The sequence below is a fragment of the Trachypithecus francoisi genome, unplaced genomic scaffold (genome assembly GCF_009764315.1).
Source record: "Trachypithecus francoisi isolate TF-2019V2 unplaced genomic scaffold, Tfra_2.0 Lachesis_group13, whole genome shotgun sequence".
Taxonomy (NCBI): Eukaryota; Metazoa; Chordata; class Mammalia; order Primates; family Cercopithecidae; genus Trachypithecus; species Trachypithecus francoisi.
This window is the reverse complement of record NW_022681458.1, coordinates 119,701,205-119,722,114: the sequence shown is the minus strand read 5'-3', so window position 1 is coordinate 119,722,114 and position 20,910 is coordinate 119,701,205. Positions and strand designations below refer to the sequence as shown.

The 20,910-nt window shown below is 50.9% G+C and overlaps 1 protein-coding gene across 1 annotated transcript; it reads left to right on the top strand.

Moving 5' to 3' along the window:
• The first annotated feature begins 448 nt into the window (after nucleotides 1-448).
• On the top strand, nucleotides 449-3,303 carry C1QL2 (complement C1q like 2). The gene is made up of 2 exons (XM_033232134.1): nucleotides 449-1,968; nucleotides 2,575-3,303. Exons 1-2 carry the CDS (start codon nucleotides 1,285-1,287, stop codon nucleotides 2,752-2,754), a joined length of 864 nt encoding a protein of 287 aa, XP_033088025.1. The 5' UTR covers nucleotides 449-1,284; the 3' UTR covers nucleotides 2,755-3,303.
• The last annotated feature ends 17,607 nt before the right edge of the window (nucleotides 3,304-20,910 follow it).

Sequence of the window (20,910 nt, the reverse complement as noted above, 5' to 3'; positions counted from 1 at the left end):
GGCATGCACCACTGTGCTCAGTTAATTTTGTATTTTTAGTAGAGACAGGGTTTCATCACGTTGGTCAGGCTGGTCTCGAACTTCCAACCTCAGGTGATCTGCCCGCCTCGGCCTCCCAAAGTGTTTAGATTACAGGCGTGAGCCACCGCGCCCGGCCACGAATATTCTTGTATTGGGAGCCTTGGGCTTTTAGAGTGACACTTAGCTGAGACTAAGTTGCCCAAAGGCGACCCCAAAGGTTGGTGGGGTGCTCTACGTGAGCCTGCTTAAGAGTCTGGAGTCCTTAGTCTAGGTTTGTGAAAGATCTTCCAGAAGCGAGATTTATTCCATTCTAAAGAAATAACTAAGGAGGGCTTTCAGAAACTCCTTCCCGCTGGGCCTCACAGGACTCTCCTGCACTCGGTGGGTTGAAGTTTGATCCTCTTTGCAGGCCGGGGGATGGATTAGGTGACCCCAGAGGAGCCCTGTTGACACCTGGATTCCAGTTGCTTTCGTGGCCATGTGGGGGTGGCTATGTGCGCCCCGACACTGCGCGCGTGGGTGTCTGTGTGTGTTGTCGGTGGGAGGCGAGTGAGTGTGGCGGCGGGTGGGTGTGTCTGAGGCGCCCCGGCTTGGGGCCGCGCCTGCTGCGCCCACTTGTGGCTCCGCCCGATAGGAGGCTGATGACATGAGGGCGCCGTCTCCCGAGTGATGGCAGCGCGCGCTGCCTCGCCGCCTCCGCCGCTCAGCCCCGGACTCCTTACGTCAGGGTAGCTGGGTCCCCCCTCCGCGCGGGAGACAGAGAACAGCTAGAGAGCACAGCAGAGCGCGCCGCGGAGCTGGGGCGCCCTCACTGCGCGAGGAGCCGGGCCGAACCCCGCGGAGCGGAGCGGGGCAGAAGGCAGCGCCGCGAAGCCAGCGCCGGACGCTGCAAGCAGACTCCCCGACCAGCGCAAGCATTTCCCGGCCGGCGCCGGTGCCGCGGGGCGCCGGGCTTGTCTTGTGTGCCCCACGCCATGCGCGCCGGGGTCCGCGGCTCTCCCGAGCAGCCCCAGCGCGGTGGGCCCAGGCGCCGAGGTCTCGGCGCCTCTCGCTGAAGTAGTTGGGTGGCCCGGGCGGGGGGTCGCCACGTCGGGGGCGCGGCCAGGATCCGCGGAGCCGGCCCCCGAGCACCGGGAGCGGGGCCGCCCGCGCCGCCCCACCATTACCTCCCCGGGCGGCAAGGAGGAGCTGGTGGCGGTCGCCTCCCGGCTGTGGCAGCGGCGGCGGCGTGCCTGCCTGGCGGCCGTCGGCGTACTCCTGGCCATGGCGCTCGGGCTGCTCATCGCCGTGCCGCTGCTGCTGCAGGCGGCGCCCCCAGGCGCCGCGCACTACGAGATGATGGGCACCTGCCGCATGATCTGCGACCCTTACACTGCCGCACCCGGCGGGGGGCCCGCGGGCGCAAAGGCGCAGCCTCCCGGACCCAGCACGGCCGCCCTGGAAGTCATGCAGGACCTCAGTGCTAACCCTCCGCCTCCCTTCATCCAGGGACCCAAGGGCGACCCGGGGCGACCGGGCAAGCCAGGGCCGCGGGGGCCCCCTGGAGAGCCGGGCCCACCTGGACCCAGGGGCCCTCCGGGAGAGAAGGGCGACTCCGGGCGGCCCGGGCTGCCAGGGCTGCAACTGACGGCGGGCACGGCCGGTGGCGTCGGGTTGGTGGGTGGCGGGGCCGGGGGAGCTGGCGACTCCGAGGGTGAAGTGACCAGTGCGCTGAGCGCCACCTTCAGCGGCCCCAAGATCGCCTTCTATGTGGGTCTCAAGAGCCCCCACGAAGGCTATGAGGTGCTGAAGTTCGACGACATTGTCACCAACCTCGGCAATCACTATGACCCCACCACAGGCAAGTTCAGCTGCCAGGTGCGCGGCATCTACTTCTTCACCTACCACATCCTCATGCGCGGCGGCGACGGCACCAGCATGTGGGCCGACCTCTGCAAGAACGGGCAGGTCAGTGACCCCTACCCTCACCGGCCCCGCAAACCCTCGCCCGCGCCCTGAACCTCCCAGGGAACCAGCCTCCTTTCTCTCCACCCGCGGGCTACCGAGCGAGCGAGCCCCGGGAAGGAACGCGCCTCGGTGCCACAGCATCTCCGCTTCCCAATGCACCGAGGCCGCCCTCACCAGGACATAGAGCCAAATGTTGGGTCTTGAGGGCCCAGAGACCCCGATACCTAAACTGCACTCCTTGGCCACTTGCGTCCCTGCCTGCCTCTCTGTGGGCTTCTCGGAAACCTCAGTTCGTTAGTTCCTTCCAGGTCGCACCTTGCCCTGCAGCCTCCTCGCCTCTTGGCCCTGGCCCCTGGCTCCCACCCGTCCACTCTGGGTCATTGTTCGTGAAGCTTCCCCTCTCCTTCTTTCCCAGACTCGTCGGCGCGAGGAGGAGGGGGGACCGGGAAGGAGGTGGCTAAGTTGGAGAGAGAGCATGGAGCTGGGGTGGGAGTGTGGACCCTGAAGCAGCAGGCGGGAAGCCCGTGCGTGGCGCGCCTGGTGTGGGCTGAGCAAGGGAGAGGGAAGAGGTGCCGCGGCTCACCCGCTCCCACCGCTTGCTCCCAGGTCCGGGCCAGCGCCATTGCACAGGACGCCGACCAGAACTACGACTACGCCAGTAACAGCGTGGTGCTGCACTTGGATTCAGGGGACGAAGTATATGTGAAGCTGGATGGCGGGAAGGCTCACGGAGGCAATAATAACAAGTACAGCACGTTCTCGGGCTTTCTTCTGTACCCGGATTAGGGGCGCGGGAGGTGCGAGGTGGGGTGGCTGCAGGCCGCCCGGTCTCTGCCCGGGCACGGCTGCTTGGCAAAGGCCACTCTCGATTCATAACACTTCCTGGCATCTCCGTTGGAAAAGACACATCCTTGCCTCCTCCCTGCCCCGCTCCTGGCCTCAGTGCGTCTGCGACCCACCACGCTCAGGGCTGTGCTCCTGGTCTCCATCCCTATCCCGGCGAGGGAGGAAGGGATGCCCGAGTCCTTGAGGCGGCGGCACAGACTTTGCAAACCTGATTAGACTGGACAGGCCGGGCCGGGAGCCTGCCCTCCTCAGACCGCCTCCTCCCAGGGCCTAGAAGCGGGCCCTGGCCAGGGAGGTAGGCCAGAGAGAGCGCGGGCTTCCTGGGGCGTCCTTCTTTGTGACCCGAAATACTTGTGCAGATTTCCCTGTCTGTCAGCCAAAACCCCACCCACAGCAGAATTCCAGCAAACAGAAAATTCACCTCTCCACACCGCACTCCCTCCTGACTCAGACTTACCGCGATGCATTAAATTATGTTTTTAGACTATGGGTTCTGTTGTCTCTATGTCGGCATATCCTGGGCCAGGGCTCCAGATGTCCGCTTTGGCATAATGACCTTACCTGGGCCCAGGATAGGCCCATCTGTGACCTGCTCCCCAGTCACTCTTATGTCCCTGCCACCAGGAGTGGCCGAAAAGACATGGGGTAACGGGAGCTGCATCCCACCCTTCCTAGAAGCTCTCCCCAGGCTGCAGCCCTGAGCTGGAGAGGCCTGAGGTGGGGTTGGGAGGAGGGGACGAGGCGGGAAAGGGCATCAGGGAGAGTTAGAGGAAGGCAGGAGAGGAATGATTGGGTCTCCAGTCTTGGGCAACCTGGGCAACTTTGTTCTCCCGGAGTTGTGGGAGGAAGTCAGAGGGGAGGGGCTTCTGGGGAAGGAAGGGGAAGAGAAGGCATCTATGGGAAATGGGAGGCGTGAGTGACACTTGCCAGGGAGGGATGTGTAGGATGTTTGGCTCCTAAAAGGAAGTGCAGAAGTCCCTAGCAGACACACACCCACTCGAGCAGATGGTTCACTAAGCACAGGCCCATTTACTCACAGCGCCAGGGCCACAGCTCTCCAGAGAGCTGGTAAACTGAGGCGATTCCACAGATCATCCAACTCGCTGAACTTCCCCAGGGCTGTGTGGTGAGGTGGACGCTATTCTTTGGGGAGGGACTCCCCTTTCCTGCGGGCTTCCCTTCCCTTATGCATGCGATGTGGGGTGCCTGCTCTGAACCTGAGTGTATGTGTTTAGTGTCCCATTAGCATTCTACACACACATGAGTTAGGAAAACACCCTGCATAGTTTTGACTTTTTTCGTTTTACTTTTTTTTGTTGTCAGATCACTGAGTTACAACAAAGTTATGTACAAAATAACCAGTCAGCTACCAGTAACCTGCTAGTGCTTACTGAGATCATTTTGACAGGTTGTGTGAAAAGAAATGTGTGAGTATGCACAAAAAGGCAACCCCAGGGTGTGTGTATTTGTGTAAAGCTGGAGTTATGTGTGTGTGTGTGTGTGTGCATGTGTGTGTGTATCTCTTATGTGGATATAATGTTGTGATTGTCCTCACGTAATCCACATTACACATGTACACACACTTGTATTCATACGTCCATGTCAGTGTGGTGTGTGACAATGTTCATGCTGCATTTCTGGCCCCAAATTGCTTTGTGCTCGACTTTAGTTCCTGGAGAATGCTGAAAGCTGTGATTCCCATTTAAAAGACAATTATACCCCCTGCCTTGAGTCCTGTTGCTGTCGCTATTCCTTTTTGCACTTACTTGAATAATGTTTTATTGTCATTCTTTTGAATATGAGCAAGGATTATGTCTGCTTTGAGTCCAGGGATAAAGTACTCAAACAGAATGGGAGGAAACATACATATACCTACTGCCATCCCCTCCCCCAGTTCCAGACCTAGTAATCCCAACCCCAATTCCCCACCCCACCCCACTCCTGCTGATTGTGGATCCCTAACCCAGCTGAGCCCAGGAACTGGGGAGGGCAGAGTCAGGCCCATCTACAGTTGCATAGGTATTAATTTCTGATGCTTTGTTGATTGTATCATCCAGAAATGCGATTAAAACCAAATGTCTGAGACCCAAATGAAGTCTAATTGCTATGGATCTGCAATCCCCAGCAGGCACCTAATCCTTTTTGACTTATTCCTCCCCTTCCTCCGATGAGATGGAGCTTAGACACAAAGCCCTTGGTTTAAATTTCAAAAATTAAAATTGACATGCAGTAGTGGCTTTCTTGGGAGTGGGAGGAATTTCTAAGGAGGTGCCTGAACCCAGCTTTATCCTCTGCATTAAGAAGCAATTTGTACTTCTAACAAAACCTCTACCACTCCCCTTTGGCGGAAGGGCAGTGGAGATGCCTTGCCTGGGTCTGACTGTTCACAATACTTAGACAAATTTGAATCTGAGATTCCTCCATCTGTATTCCCTGGTGCAGCCTGGGCTTCTTGCAATTCTAATGCCCAGGCTGCCGGAGGTGCTGCCAGAGGTGTCAGTTGCTAAGAGGATGATGGATTGATAAGGTGGCGGATGGGAGGTACAGCATGGCAGGAGCTAGCAAGCTCACGAACAGTCTCTCTGCATAGGCACACTTTCCAGGCCACAGGCAGGCCCCTCATGACCCACTGAGGTCCATGACACCATCATCTGTCCAGAGGACTCTACCAGAAGGGGGCAGGGTGGAGTGGGGAGGCAGGCCTCCCACCATTGTCACCGTCATGGTGCCGTCAGTCTTGGGGTGCATGTGGAATGCAAGAAACCCTTTGCACCAGACACTTACCCTTGTCTCCAGTTGAGTAGGGACTTACTATCAATTATAATCATAATATATTAGTTTAATTTCCTAATTGCTTTTGAGTTCCTTTTCTAATTATGTTCTTGGGTTGGGATTATCATACTGGTGTCACCCTGGAAGTTGGAGAGATATTATTCTGTCCATTTGAGGGGCAGAGAAATTGGGGCTTAGAGAGGTCCATGACTTGCCCAAGTGCACAAAGCTTATAAGAGTCTGAGCTGCAACTTGAACTCAGACCTACAGACTATGCATGCCCCTGTTTGCCTGCACAGAAGGGGCAGGTCCACCTCCCAGGGTTCTCAGGCCTTTGAGAGTAGAGCACATAGGTGGGGCACACTTCCCACCCCTTCCTCTGATGTAGGACATGGCAGTGTCCTCCAGAGGGACAGATGAGAGCAGCCAGCTTCTTCTTTGGCCCAGGTAGCCCCCCGAGAGAGCACCCCACACAGAGGTTCCCTCTCCTGAGGAATTTGTCTGAAAAGCCTGGCCAATGCTGATGGCCCATTGGAGTCTTAGGTCACCAACTCCAAATGCTACATTCGGACCTGTCTGTCTTGACCGTCAGCTCTCCTCCTCTCCAGTCCCTCTCCTCAGGGTCTGCTGACCACTTTCTCCTAGAACAACTTTCCCTTGTCCCCTCTGGGTGGCACTGGGGAAGGGGCCATCCTGCAGGTGTTAGTTTAGTGAAGTGAGTATTGGCTACCTCTGATTGGTGGGAGAACGCTTCCCCATTCCCAAAGCCAGCATCTCTGCTACTATCATTTTCAGGACTGCCTAAGTGCGTGAGATACACACCTGGCCTCGGAAATCCTGATAGAAGTTATTCCTTCTGCTACTTTTCTCTCCTATCTGTGTGAGCAGATGGCTCTTTTGGGTATCCCAGACAAAACATCTAGGTCCCCCTCTGCATCAGGCTATGATGCCACCAGAGGGGCCACTGCCACAGACTCATTGCTCCAGACTTCTCTGATCATACAGTTCTACTGGTTAAACAGTTTTTGAGCTCTCACAACCAATATCTTTAGTTAACTTATGAATAATTTATGTATACCATTGTCAATCTATACTTTTAAATTCTTCCATCTTTTTGTATTTATGTTCGTCAAAGGACCTGCACATTCAAGTCAGTGTCTATGTTCCAACTGGCTAACCAAGTTTGGAAACCAGTTTCCTTTCACTGGAGCAAAAAGAGACTAGGGTTAATTCAAGGGCTGTTTCCCTTCAGCTTGGCATTTCCCAGAATCTTAGGCCCGAAGAGATGTTCTTTTCTGAGTCACAGGTGAGCCTGAGTACTTTAATTCTTGGAGTGCACAGTTTCAGCTTATGTTTTAAGAATTTATAATGCATGATTCCTCTCGCCTTTTTTAGACTGAAAATAAATAAAGCTAAAGTTCCCAGGTTTTCTTCTTACACCTGATTTCGGAGACTGATGTTGGCGTTGGTGCCAACTCAGTATCAGGATGGGCCCAGTAGGGTAGGGTCCCTCTGGGGCCCCTCTGAATATCAGGGAGGACAAACTCAGCAGATGGAAAAGAGGAATTTTGGGTGAATGTTTTGGTCTCTTGTTATTGCTATATTCTAATTCCCTCCATGAAGGAGCATGGATCATAGCAGCAATTGAAGCACATAATATGAGAAGTAGTTTAAAGCATTTTATCATACTAATTTCAAAAATACACACCAGTACATGGAATAGTGTGACGAGCCACATGGGCCTGTCATTTGCTCAATAATTATCTCTACTGGCAAAGTATAAAAAGATGAGTTTTGATTTTTAAAGACCTCACCATGCATTAGGAATTGGTGCCAGGGCACATTGTGTCCTCCCAACACCCTATGAAATAGGTATGACTATTAGCCCCATTTTACAGATGAGGAAACTGAGACTCAGAGAGGTGAAGTGACTACTCCAAAGTAAGGGCCAGGACTGGTGCCAAGGTCTGTGTGACCCCAGAGCCAGGCCCTTTAGGGAATATGGGTGGAGCAGGGAGGCGAGACCTTAAAAAGACAGACCACAATGAGGGTGCATTTCTAGAAAGAAGATTCCCCATCAAGCACTCTGTGGGTGAAGCCAGTGCTCAAGGGTTTTACTGGAGGCCTTGAAAGGAAGTGCCCCCCTTTCCTAACTTTGCAATCCATTGGTTCCTGGCTTCTTGCTCTCCATTTCTTACTGTTCCGTGTGCCAGTCATGCTCTTTCTTCTACTTGGAACCCTCTTCTCCAGGTTAGCTCTTACTCCTTCAGGGTTCAGCTGGCACATGATTTCCAGTATTTCCCCCACAACCCTGGTGCTCCATGGCTTCTCTTCTGCCCACCCTGGGGGCGAGAGAACCCTGCTGAGAGCTTCTTTGCATGGCAGTTATGACACTGTTGTAATCCTGTGTCAGGTGGTCTGTCTTACCCGTGGACTGTAGGCTTCACAAGGGCGCTACCTGGTGTCCATGTGGGCCCCCAGGGAATATTCTCTGCCCCCAGCACTTTGAATGGTGCCTGGCACACAGTAGGTGCTCAATAAATAGTTTCAGAATGGATGGATAGAGGGATGGAGGCATCCTGGGGGATCCTGAGAAGGTAAATCTTGAAAATATTTTGACTTCACAATGGGATCACAGGAGGTTGTCCTGGCAAGCTGAATCACTGCTTTTTAACCAATGAGTCTCCATCTATTCCCCACTCTCACCCTCAACCCTGAGTTTTTAAGGTTTGGGTGAAAGGGGACAGATATATGCAAATGTGCATTTATGACAACCTTTAGGTCCCTGGTTACGCCTTTAGGAATTACCAAAACCTAATTGACACAAGCTTATGACCACTGCCATACTGCAGCCTCTGGGCTGCTTTAAGCTCCTCCTTGGGGCCTTGGGGATGACCCTCTGTATTCTGGAGCTGCTTGGGCAGTAGCCTCATTTCCAGTGGGTCCCTTGATTGGTGCTTTTGCTGTGAGGATTCTTTCATTTTCTTCAAATGAAAAACGTCTTTTGAAAAATTGTTGACATAGTATGCACTAGCAAAAAATGCAAACAACATAGAGAAATATAAAACAGAAAGCAAAAATTCCCTCTCCCTTACTGCAGTCTCCTTCCCCAGAGATAATTGGTAAACAGCTTGATTTGTATTCTTTCAGACTTTTAGAATGCCCCTGTGTGTGGCTCTGAACACGCAGAGTATGAAACTCGAAACACTGCTCCACACCTGGTTCCCCCTTCATGCTCACTCTTGGACAACCCAGCGGTGTGTGCAGAGCCCCCGTTTCTTTTGACCGAGGTGCATTCATTGTACTGTTGATGATGACCTGTAATTGGTGAAACAGATCTCCCACCACTGGGCCTGTACGCTGCTTCCAGCATTCCCTGGTCCAGGGGAAGAAGAGTCTCTGCTGACAGCTTCCTCTTTCACTTATGGATTCTGCCCTCATGTGGGAAAGTCCTACTTTATTTCCAAATCAGTATAAATAAGGTCTTTATCCAATATACAGATGATTCTGCCCTTGATTTCTACCTTGTGTATTTCCTGCACTCAGTAGCCCCTCTTCTAGAACGGAGTGAATTAAAGAAAGATGGACTCCAGCCAGTCCAGTGTTGCCTCTGTTGGCACAGGGAGAGGGAAGGGCACTCCTGGGGGTTGTATATGTGTGGTGTGTGTGGGGTGGCTGCAGTTAGGGAGGAGCCCAGTATGCTTAGAGGATGAGGTATCTACCCCCCACCCCACATCACACACCTGGCTGCTGCCTATGCTGAAGCCTTGTTAAAGATGCAATTATATCCGAGGGAGGGTGGAGGCAGCTGGAGGCAGGCACACTGACCGTCCCCAGGATTTCCTAGGAAGAGCGCCACCCTTGATTTGGCTCTTGGGAGACTGATTGGCAGAGCTGTGCTTCTTGGTGGTGTGTATCTGCTTGCCCAGGAACTCAGCTCCCACTTGGCTCCTCAGCTGTGTCCCCACGTCCCCATGCCTGACTTTTGCAGAATGACTCTGTTTCCCTCTTCTTTCCTCTCTTTACCTCCAGTTCCTGTGTCCGGGGCAGGGCTCTGATGCCTCTTTCCTGCTGCACTGTGCCTGACAGTGGGGGAAGGAGACAGGGAAGGGCGGGATGTTCTGCTCTGATGCCTGGTAACTCCAGGCCAGCTGAAGAGACTGACGCAAACACCACGATGCCAGGCCACACTGGTCATCTGATGTGTGCTCTGCAACCAGACTGAACAGTGGGCAGGAGCGGAGTGCACCAAAATAGCCCAGCCCTTTAAAAGCAACCAGGTCACAATGCAGAGTAAAGAGAGGAGACAAAAAGTAATTTTAACCATTTAAAAATTTTTGAACTGAGTCCTTTGTCTGTGTTATCTTGCTTAATCTCAACAATGGAGAAAAGTGAGACAGCAGCAAGTTAAATATCTCAACAGTTCTCTCAGTCACCCTGTGAGAGGATCAAAACTGAGGCACAGGGAGGGCTGCGAATTTGCTGAAGATCACACGGCAAAGGAGAACCTGAAGATTGAAGCCCAGGTCTGTCTGACGTCAAAGGTCCTGCTTTTAGTAATCCAATTCTCTGTCTTCCCTAACAGCCTGCTGGTTATCTGAGGCTTGTCATAGAACCTCTCTGAACCACGGTTTCCTCTTCTTCTTTTTATAGAGGTGAATTCTTGCTATGTTGTCTAAGCTGGCCTTGAACTCCTGGCCTTAAGCAATCCTCCCACCTTCGTCTCCTAAGTTGTTGGGATTACAGGCACGAACCACTGCACCTGGTACAGGGTTTCCTTTCTGTAAAATGCTACCTATTCTACAAGACGAATGTGAAGAGTGAATGAGCTAATGGATGTCAGCGATGTCACTGGGAAGTGTTCCATAAAAGTTAGTTGTCATCAGCATTTAAACATTTATTTTGAAAGAGTCACTTTGCCAACTATATCACCTGGCTACTTGTCTAAGCTACTGATGTTCTGAGGAACTCAACTATGGTCTTTGAACTTGGTGGGTTCAAATCCACCTTTACCATGGACTAGCCCTGCAAATCATTTAACAGACTATTTAACTCGCTGAGCTTCTCTTTTCCCATCTCTAAAATGGGACCAGTCCTCCTACCACATGGGTAATTGGGAGGATTAATGAGATGTCATAACAGTATGAGATACAGAGTAAGTGCTTGAGACCTGGGGTTAGTAGGTAGTGGTGATAATGAGATAATGATTAGGGATCTCTTCATTTTCTCCCGAGTCGATACATTTCAGAAATCATCAAACCAAGACTTCTTGGAATGAGAAAGGGCAGGATTTTAGTGTCAGTAGCTGGCATTTATGAGCGTGCCTGCGTGTTAGGAGACACCAAGAGCATTTTCCAAATGTGTCTACAGTCCTTTCAGTAACCCTGTGAGGTGAAGATAAGTGATCATTGTACCCATTTCACAGATGAGGAAGTGAGAGGCCGTTTTCAATGGTGGTTATATATGTCAAAGCCAGAATTCAGCCCAGTGCCCTTCCCACTGTTCGTGCCTTGGTCTCTCACCTACTTTAGCACTGGCTCTCGCAGGTCCCAATACATGCTGGGAATGCATGTGCAACTTAAGACTGATGACTATGCAGATCCTGGTGGGGCTCCCTTGTTAAATCCCAGGCTAATAAGCCCCTGCGTAATTGGACCTGGAGCTGTGACTTAAGTCTCAGGGCTCTGCCACATGAATATGCAAACTCCCATTGATGGCCCAGCTCCATCGCAGCCTGATTTCAAATTGGCACACACAGCCCAGTGGTTCAGGGCCTCTTGCTATGCATAGCAAGAATGCCCGCTAATCCCGCTAAAGCTCTCAGGTCAGGGTTGGGTAGGGGGATGTGCTCAGCAGAGCCCATTCAGGAGGGTACATTGAGAGCATGCAGTCCAGGTTGCGGCCTCTTTCAAGACCTGCCCTGCCTCCACGGGGTCAATATGGAGCTTACAAGCCTTTGGAAGGCTGGTTTCTGTTTTCTTTCCCAGCTCCATGATGCATACCTGAGAAATCCAGATGCTGCTCAAGGGCGTGGAATTCAGTGGGAGCCATCTGGTGGCCTGCAGATTGTGAAAGCCAGCTTTGCCACATGCTTCACTTAAAACCCGATTACTGGGTGTCCACTGTGTGCCCAGCATTGTGGTGGGAGGCATGGTTGTCACTCTCTTGTAGTCTGGTTGGTAACAAGAATAGTAATTATCAATGATAACAGCAATAGTACTCCCTCTTGTTCGTCAGGTATCCATTGGGAGGTGCCTGTGACTTGCATGCCCTCACTTAAAACTCCCCGAAGTCCTGCAAAATGGGTGTTATTCTTCTCATCTCACAGCCTAGGGCACCGAGACTCGAGAATTTCACTCACTTGTGCTTCAGCTCCACAGCTAAGGCGTGGTGGAGCCTGAGCTGCAGCCCAGGTTTGTGTGGCCACAAAGCCCTTACTTTTTGCACAACAGAGGTGCTGTAGTGTGTCTTGATCCACTCTATGGATACATGGGGAGGGGCTGACCCGCTGGCTGATCTGGGCACAGGGACCCTCTATGTGAAAATGAGAGGTCCTGAGAAGGGCTGGAGTGGTCAGGAGGGCTTCCGGGAGGTGGTGACCCATCAGTTGGGGTGTTTGTCATGTAAGTATGGTCATTAAGCTCCTTAGGGAGCTTGCAGTGAGGCTGAGCAGACAAGATTCACACATTTTGGAAATTCCTTGGTTCCATATTCATTCTCCAAACAATTGTTGAGTGCCTGTATCTACACTGAATGCTGTGCCGGGCCCTGGGGTACAAAATATCCTGAGATGAGGCCCAGTCCCACATGAACTCTGTGAAGGACAGGAGCCAGACCAGGGCCCGGGGCAGGGGATATGCCACCCAGAACAAGGAGCAGACAGCACTCCAGAGAGCCACTGAGCCCAGGGTGAAGCCAGGAGAAATGAAGCGGTGCAGATGCTCCAGCTCTTTGGAGGGGACCAGGCGGAGGTTCGATGCCAGTCTCACAGGGAGGGAACCACACAGCCACAGGCCTGGAGGTGAGCTTGCCTCGGGGAAGGGTTTCCTGGAGCCTTTCTCTCTACACGTGTGTTGGGCTGTGTGCATTGGTGTGCATATGGCATGCACATACACGGAGGGAGATGTGACTTACGTGTGTGACAGGATGGATGTACTGTGGGAGGGATGTTTGCGTGTGGGATGGTGTGTGTGTGTGGTATGCTGTACCTATGGGGACACAGCAGTGTCAATTGCAATGGTTGTATATCTGGCTCAGAACACTCTTAGGAGTGTTTGGGCCCTTCTTGCCTCTCACTAGAAAGATAGAAGAGCTTTATACCACTGATTGGTTCCCCTTTTCCCGACTCCCTGCCTCCAACACACATAAGAAACTTCATCTCTGACTCTCTTTGAAGTGTATTTGGAGTTTGTATTTGGGGTGGAGTCAGATGGGGGTGGGAGGTGTCCAGGGCTGAGGGCTGAATGATGGGGGAGGGAGAGACTGGGGAGAAGAAACATCTCAGGGCAGGAGCTGGAAGTTAGGAGTGTCCTGAGTTGCCTAAAAGACCGCAAATAATAGTATTCCAGAATCACGGATGCAGATACCTACACATGCAGCAGCAACAACTTAACATTGTAATACAATCGATTCTTTCTAAAAGGCATCGGCAGCCACTCTCTCCCTCATTTGTAGTGACACGCCAGCCCCCACATACACCAGCATATGGAATTACAGATAGCTCTTGTGCTCCTTCACAGTGGATTTCTGCAAGGACTGTGGTTGCTGGACATAGAATTATAACATCCCCATCTCCACTCAGTAGAGGAGACTGAGGCTAAGACAAATGAAGTGACTGGTCCAGGGTCTCGTGGCTGGTTAACAACTCTACTGAGAAAAGCCTCCCAGTCAGTCTTCTCTGCTTTTCAGGGCTTCTGATAGTTCAAAGTGAGGGGTCTGAATGTGGTAAACATGATGGGGGAACAGAGCAAGCAGATAGATTCCCACCCCTCTGTCAGGCAGTTAGAGCGGATCACTTTCGAGGGTTGTATCCCAGCTCTCCCATAGCATCCTGGATATATTAGCTAGAGCATCCACTCATCCATCCATCCATCTATCCATCCATCCATCCATTCATCTATCTACCTATCCATCCATCTATCCATGCATCCATCCATCCATCCATCCATCCATCCATCCATCCATCCATCCATTCATCTATCTACCTATCCATCCATCTATCCATCCATCCATCCATCCATCCATCCACCCACCCACCCACCCATCATCCATGCAGTCAGTGCTCAGCTGTATGCTAGCCCTGTGTAGGTGCTGGGAATGAGATGATCTCTACCCAAAAAATCTCCCAGTCCAGTGGCAGAGCTTCCAGAAGCCACTGCCCACCTCTTTTTCGCTTTCTCCAAACAGCCACTTTCTAAGAGAGGCAGGCATAGGGCTCTTGCCTGGCTCCCCGTGAGTGAGCTAGCCCAGCAGCTAGCATGACAGCCTCTGACAGGCTCAGGTGACTGGCATCAGAGAACAAGAAACTCCCCAATGGTGAGGCAGAAATCCTAAGTCAAGCTCAAGAGCTTTCCTACAAATATGTGAGGGGCCTAGGGATTTGGCTTCTCTCTCGAGGTGCTTCCTGCAACTCCTGCAGGATGGCAAGTCTGGGACTGCACATGTCTCGTGCCCTCATGCCTTGAGTTTGTGGCACCGTGTGCCATGTGTAGTGTTTGAGCCCTTGCTTGGCCCCTGGTCACAGGTTGCACCCTCTGCTTGGCTGGCCACCCTCTGGGTGGTACCTTGCCTATGCACCCCCATTTCTGGAGGGACACTTCACAGCTTCTGTACTATAGTCATCACCCATGTTGGGAGGTCTGGATGCAGAGGGAGAAACTTGCATCACAGCAGAGGGCCTGTGTCTTACTCTCTTTCTGCTGCTAAGTAACTCATGATGGGAGCTTCTTGTGGAAATGAATAAGCAAGGCCACCGCCCAGCCTGGTGCATGTGAGGAGGCTGGGTACTTTCCACGCTGAGCTCCAGGACCGGAGGGCCAGCTGTGGGAGCTTGCCTGTGGGATCTGTGTTTGTGGAGCTGGCTAACTAGTCCTCACTGCCAGCTGCCTTCTTTTATATCCCTGGGCTAATGGGGCTGCCAAGTTAGGGACTCCATGGTCCAAACCCTCAAACAACAAGTAATTGTTTCCACCGTGTGAGAAGCCAGTGGTTAATGAGGGTTTGCCAGCAGCTGCAGGGGACCAGGGGCTCAGTTAGGGTTTTCCTGATTAACTCTCCCGTGTTCCTATTATGGGAGGAATGGGGCAAAGGAAGTCCAATTGCCATCAAATCATAGTCATCACTCTCAACTGCTTGCTTGGTAGACCTCCATGTCTTCTGGCACAATCACCTCCAAGTCCCAAACCTAGGGGACTGGCCTTTCATGATCTGGGTTTGTTGCCTCCCTGCCCACTGTCTCCCTCTATCCACCTCCGCAGGTAAATGGAGATGCTTTTCCTCCCACGAGGAGGTTCCTTCTAGCCTCTATGCAGAGCCTGGACTGGGGTCAGGGGCAAAATTTAAGAGGGTGCAAAAAAACTCTCCAATTAAGATAAATAATTTAATGCAATATTTAAAATATCAAGATGATTGTAACCTATGACACACAAAGTATCAATAGTTAATATATTTTTAAAATTTCAGTAGCTTTGGGGGTACAAGTGGATTTTGGTTGTATGGATGAATTGTATAGGGTGGAGTCTGAGGTTTTCATGTACCCATCACCCAAGTAGTATATGTTGTACCCAATGTGTAGATTTTTATCCTCTCCCCATCCCTCACCCCCTCTTCTGAGTCTCCAATGTCCATTATACATATGTCTATACGCCTTTGCGCACCCATAGCTTGGCTCCCACTTACAAGTGAGAACAGGAGGCATTTAGTTTTCCATTCCTGGGTTACTTCAGGGAATATCAATGTTTAAATAACAATGGCATCCGTCAGGATCCTTCAGAGAGAATGCTTTTTCTTTTCCCGATTTTTTAAACCACTTTATTGAGGTATGGGTCTTCTCATTTTATCACAGATGAGCACCGGGTTTTGAGAGAGAAGGGGAGAAAGAGGGTCTAGGGAGCACTAAGAATGTGTTCAAGGCATGGAATAACTGACTGTATTAATCTTGATAAGAGTAACTCTCCCATTACTAAATATCCCTTGTTTATGGAACATTTGCTCAGTGCCGGGCACCATGTTACAGAGCTTACACTCATGATCTCATTTTTTCCTGCAGTGGTAGGTGTGATTATGCTTGTCTCATTGATTTGGAATCTGAAGAACAGAAAGGTTGAGTAGTTTGCCCAGAGACACACAGCTCTGCCAGGTGGAGCTGGAATGCAACTTGGGTCTGACTCTAAGGCCCATGCTCCTCCAAAATATTATATGACTCCCCCGAAGGACACTTCTATTCTTACCTTTCTCCCTATCCCAATAATGACGCAGACTATAACAGTAAGAAACACGTACTGGATTCTTGCTATGTGGCAGGAACTTTTCCAGGTGCTTTATATGTGTTGTGTATCACGTTTAATCCTTCCAACCACAGCAAAATGATAGGAATTATCCCCGTTTTGTATATGAGAAAACTGAGACACAAAAAGGTTAAGTAACTCGCTCAAGGTCCCAGCAATAGTAAGTGGGAGAACGAAGACACCCTGGTTCCAGAGGAGCTCGTGTCCTCTGCACTGAGCGTGGGATGCTCCAGGCGCTGAGCTGGACCAGGCCTATCCATTGCCCTTGTGCCTGGGGTGGGCAAGACATTCCAGGCCCTGGGGCCTCACACAGTTCTCAGGTGGGAACCCCAGCCAGTGCCTCTCCACCCAATCTTGGACTGGCACTTCAAACAGCGGCCCTTTCCGCCGTGCCCACTGTCAACCTCGTGGAAACCTGCCAGGCGGACAATGAAGGCATTCAGGGGCTGTTATTTATTTATTTCTCAATAAAGAAACTTCATGAATAGATGGATATTTATTCACCTAATTCACTTTTGCAAATGCAGTGTCCTTCAAAGGATGATTTGTTTGCTGAGTGGGGCTGTGGCGGGAGGTTAAAAATAGCTCCCGGCAGTACCGTATTTCTCAGTAAATCAGTGTCTATAATTTAATAATAAAATTAGTCTTACATCAGGTACCAGATAACGCTCCTTTGACATGCAAATCGAATTTAGCTTCCTACCCAATGTGGGCCATTTGTGAGGCTGCGAAATCACTGGTCTCCATTTTTGGGGCATACACTTAGAGCCTTTCTTAGGTGGGTCAAAAAAAGTGCCTCCAAAATGCCTGTCTCACTAATGTGGTCATTTGTAATATTCACTAAGTTCAAAATGTAGGCAACTGAAAGTCCTCTCACTTCAAAGCTGCCACATACAGCAGGTTGGAGAAGACATCATACACACACTTGTCCAGTTTAGGGAGATCGCTTTGAGTTTGGGGTCAGAAAGGCTGTCTCCTCCAGTATGTCTTTTATTTCCTCTTAATAATTCTTTCATGGCCATCTCCAGTGTGCCAAGTCCTGTTGTAAGTTCTGGGGAAGCAGAGATGATTTAGATGCTGCCTTTAAGGAGCTCATGCATGGTCTGGTGGAGGGACAGTTGCATCGAGGGGCATCATGGTGTGAAGACAAAGGAACATGCACGCACAAGATCTAGGGGAGCACAGCAGAAGAAAGGGCCAACATCATTGTGAAGGAGAGAACACACAATCCAGGACGGCTTGTCCCCAAAAATGAAATCTATACTGGGTTTTGCAGGATAAATAGGAGTCCTCTGGGTAATTGAGTAGCAGTTAGGGGCACAGGACAGGACACTTCAGGCAAAAGAAATGGTATATACAAAGTTGTGGAGGCATGAGACTGGGTACCATGCAGAGAAGTTACAATTTTTTTTTGCAGAGAAGTTACATTTTTTTTTTTTTTCAGCCAAAGACTACCAAGTGGGAGACTGGAAAGTCCAGTGGGGGCCATATGGCTTTGTGTGACCTGTGAGAGAGCTGAGATGTTCATCTGAAGGGATGGGGAACCACTGAAGGGTTGGAAGCAGGGGAGGGGTGGGGCTGGGTGTCCTTGCTGAAGGATCTTCAGGACATGGTATGGAGCATCCCTGGAGGAGGGCAGGATGGTTCCCTTCCCCACTAAGGAATGAGCACCACGTTTCCTACAGGGCAAGTGGGATTCTCTGTGAGTGTGGCAGGACACAGGGGCCAAGAAACAAATAGGAACCAAAAACACTGAGGGCAGGAACTGGAGAGGAGGAGCTGCCCCAGAAAGAACGGACAGGGGAATGGGAGCCTCCTACCTGGGCCCGGTGGGTGGGAATTCAGGCCTCACTCACCTATAGGTATTCAACAAGCCCCCTATATGTATGACATATGTAGGTTACAAGACTTTCCCACAGGGGCCATGTGATTTTATCCAGACTACAGCCCTCTGAGATTGGCAGGGTAGGCCCCGTAATTCCCAGTTTATAGATGAGAAAACAGAGGCTCAGAGAGGTGACGTGACCTGCTCAAGCCAGAAAATGGCAGAATGGTTACTCCAGATCAAGTCTTGATTTCTAGTCTAGACTCTTTGGGCATAATTCTCATTTCAGTGAGTTGAGTACCTATGATGATTCCTATTTTATACATGAGGAATGGGAGACAGAAGGTTAGGATGACTTGTTCAAGATCATGTAGCTGGCAAGGCCTGAGTTCAATTCTATTGTCCTGAGGCCTACTCATTCATTCATTCATTCATTCATTCATTCATGGCATTATCTCTGCTGTCCAGCACTACCCGCCATTATAGTCTCTTCTCTCCACTCTTCTGGGGCCACTGGCCTCCCTGACATTTCACAGCTAAGCAAGTGCTCTCCTGCTCAGGGCCTGCTCTTGCTGCTGCTCTCTCTGGAATATTCTTTCCTCAAGTATTGCCACCGCTCCCTGCTTTCCCTGCTCACTTTACTCAGGTCTCCACTGACATGGCACCCCCTCAAAAAGGCCTTCCCTCACCTTCTCATGTCTCATAGCACATTCTATCGCTCCATCCCCTTCCCTAGCTTCAGTTTTCTTTACAGCTCTTACTCCCGCATGGCTGTTTCTTCATTTGCTTAATGTCCATCTTCCCCACTAGAGAGTAAGTTCCTGGAGGGCAGGGAGTTTGCATCTACATTTAGCATTTTATTTCCTGTCCACTTATACAGGAGACACTTTATAAACGCTTGTGGAGGGAATGCATGCGGAGTGCCCTTGGAGGCATGACGCTGTTCTGGGATATAAGAGGAGCTGTATACACAAGGAGCTGGTTCCCAGTGTGTTGGAGATGCAGGCTTGTTGGCCCTCCTCACGTGCCAATGTGACAAAGGTCAGATCAACGTTTAGTACGTAAGCGCTTTACTCACAGATTGTGAACACTCTGGAGTGATTTCAGTGCCACAGTAGCTGGAAGTAACGGAAGGGAAATTTATGGAGAATTCAGCTATGACAGCTTGACTCACATGTGGTATGCTCAGATATGTTTTAGCATGAATGCATGGCCTAAACAAACGCAGAGAGAATTCACGGATTGCACCTGAGAGACCAGAAGATCAACCTTCATTCCGGACACTGTAAAATCTGTTCATGTGTACCATTCTGGGTCTCAGTTTATCCAGCAACAAAGTGGGTGGGAACTTCCCAGTTTGGTTTAGATCAGGAAGCTTGTTGTTTCTGTCACCACTTTGAAAGGAAGTCAAATTGTCTGGAATTTCTATTTCTTTCTTTTTCCTGTATCATTATCTGTACAGAGAGCTCTAGTTCTCTGTTGGAATGAGTGATACTGGAATCCCCCCCAACAATGCTTCCAGAGTCGCTAAGGCCTGGGGCTTGAGGCCCCCTTCTGGCCCCAGAGTCACAGTGGAGGGGCGAAGGAGTCAGCCCAGGCACAGGCAGATTTGTAGTCCTGAGAGCTGGCTCCAGTACATGCAGTTACATGACGGGTGCATTCTATTCTCTAATAAAAAGGGCTTTTAAGAAAAATACAGAAATGCTTAGGAGAAAGTTAAGGGGAAAGAAAGGAAGGTGATGGAATTGTTCGCGCTCCATCAATGCCTCAGAAGAAGAGCTGGTTTCAATGATGCACTCTTCCAGGTATTCGGATGGCGGGTGTGGAGGGGGGATGCCAGCCTCTCCACACACACTGCTCCCACCCTCATGCTAGAAACCTGTGTTTCCAGTCCTCTGCCCAACTCCATTCAGCATTTCAACTGCCACTCCACTGTCAGCAAGCTCAAAGCAAATGCCTGGATCACCCTCACCCAGCGATGATAGCCAGCTGGCCATATTGTTCAGTTAAGATATTTATGTATTTTATTTAAATACTTCCATATTGATTAGTGAATTGCCACTGCCTTGAGTCACCCCAAAGCTGCCTTGGCCTCTCCCCTAGGACTCCTGGACCACCCTGTGCTGCAGCAGCTAAAGAGTTAACCACTGGCACAATTGGGGTCCTTGAGATCCCTGCTCCTGCAATGAGTCTCTTCTGATTGGCCAGTGCCAATGGCCTCAGTTTTCTAAGTACATTGACTATCTCCTTTCTCCTAATTCCTCACTCACACCCACGACCTGCTCCTCCTCTCCAGTGCACACGATGGCATGCCACCCAGATGCCCAGGGGAAGAGCACGATCCTGTCCCCAGCACCCTGCATCAGCTCCAAGACTCCACAAAGGGGGGACACCATGCTTGCTTGTTTACCTGCCCACGGCAGAATCCACAGCCCACAGCCTGGCACTCAGTGGGTGCCTAATAAATGACACACTCTTGTGGGTGAATAATGCTCACAAAGATGTCCATGTCCTTATTCCTGGAAAGCCAGAGCCTGTAAACGTCACTTCATAGGAAAAAAAGGACTTTGCAGGTGTGACTAAGTTAAGAATTTGAGTTGAGGAGATTATCCTGGGCTATCCAAGTGGGTACAATACCATCACTAGAATCCTTATAAGAAGGAGGCAGAGGGAGATTTGACACAGAAGAGAAAGCCGTGTGACCATGGAGGCAGAGATGACAGACAGGCAGCTACGAGCTGGGACATTCAGCAAGGAGCAGATACTCCTGTGAAGAAAGCAGCCCTGCCCACACCTGGATTTTAGCCCCATAAAACTCATTTCAGACTTCTGGTCTCCAGAACTGTAAGAACCAATGTCTATTGTTTTAAGCCACTGAGTTAGTGAGCACAGCAACAGGAAATACACACACACACACACAAACACACACACACAATTCATCTCCATCATCCAATTAGTCCTGGTAGCTCCTGACACTGTGGCTAAGAAAACAGC

What these genes read in the sequence shown, in the direction of transcription:
- C1QL2 (XM_033232134.1), top strand. Translation starts at nt 1,285, where the DNA reads ATGGCGCTCGGGCTGCTCATCGCCGTGCCGCTGCTGCTGCAGGCGGCG. An exon ending in ACCTCTGCAAGAACGGGCAG is followed by an intron (nt 1,969 to 2,574) that starts GTCAGTGACCCC and finishes GCTTGCTCCCAG; the next exon opens with GTCCGGGCCAGCGCCATTGC.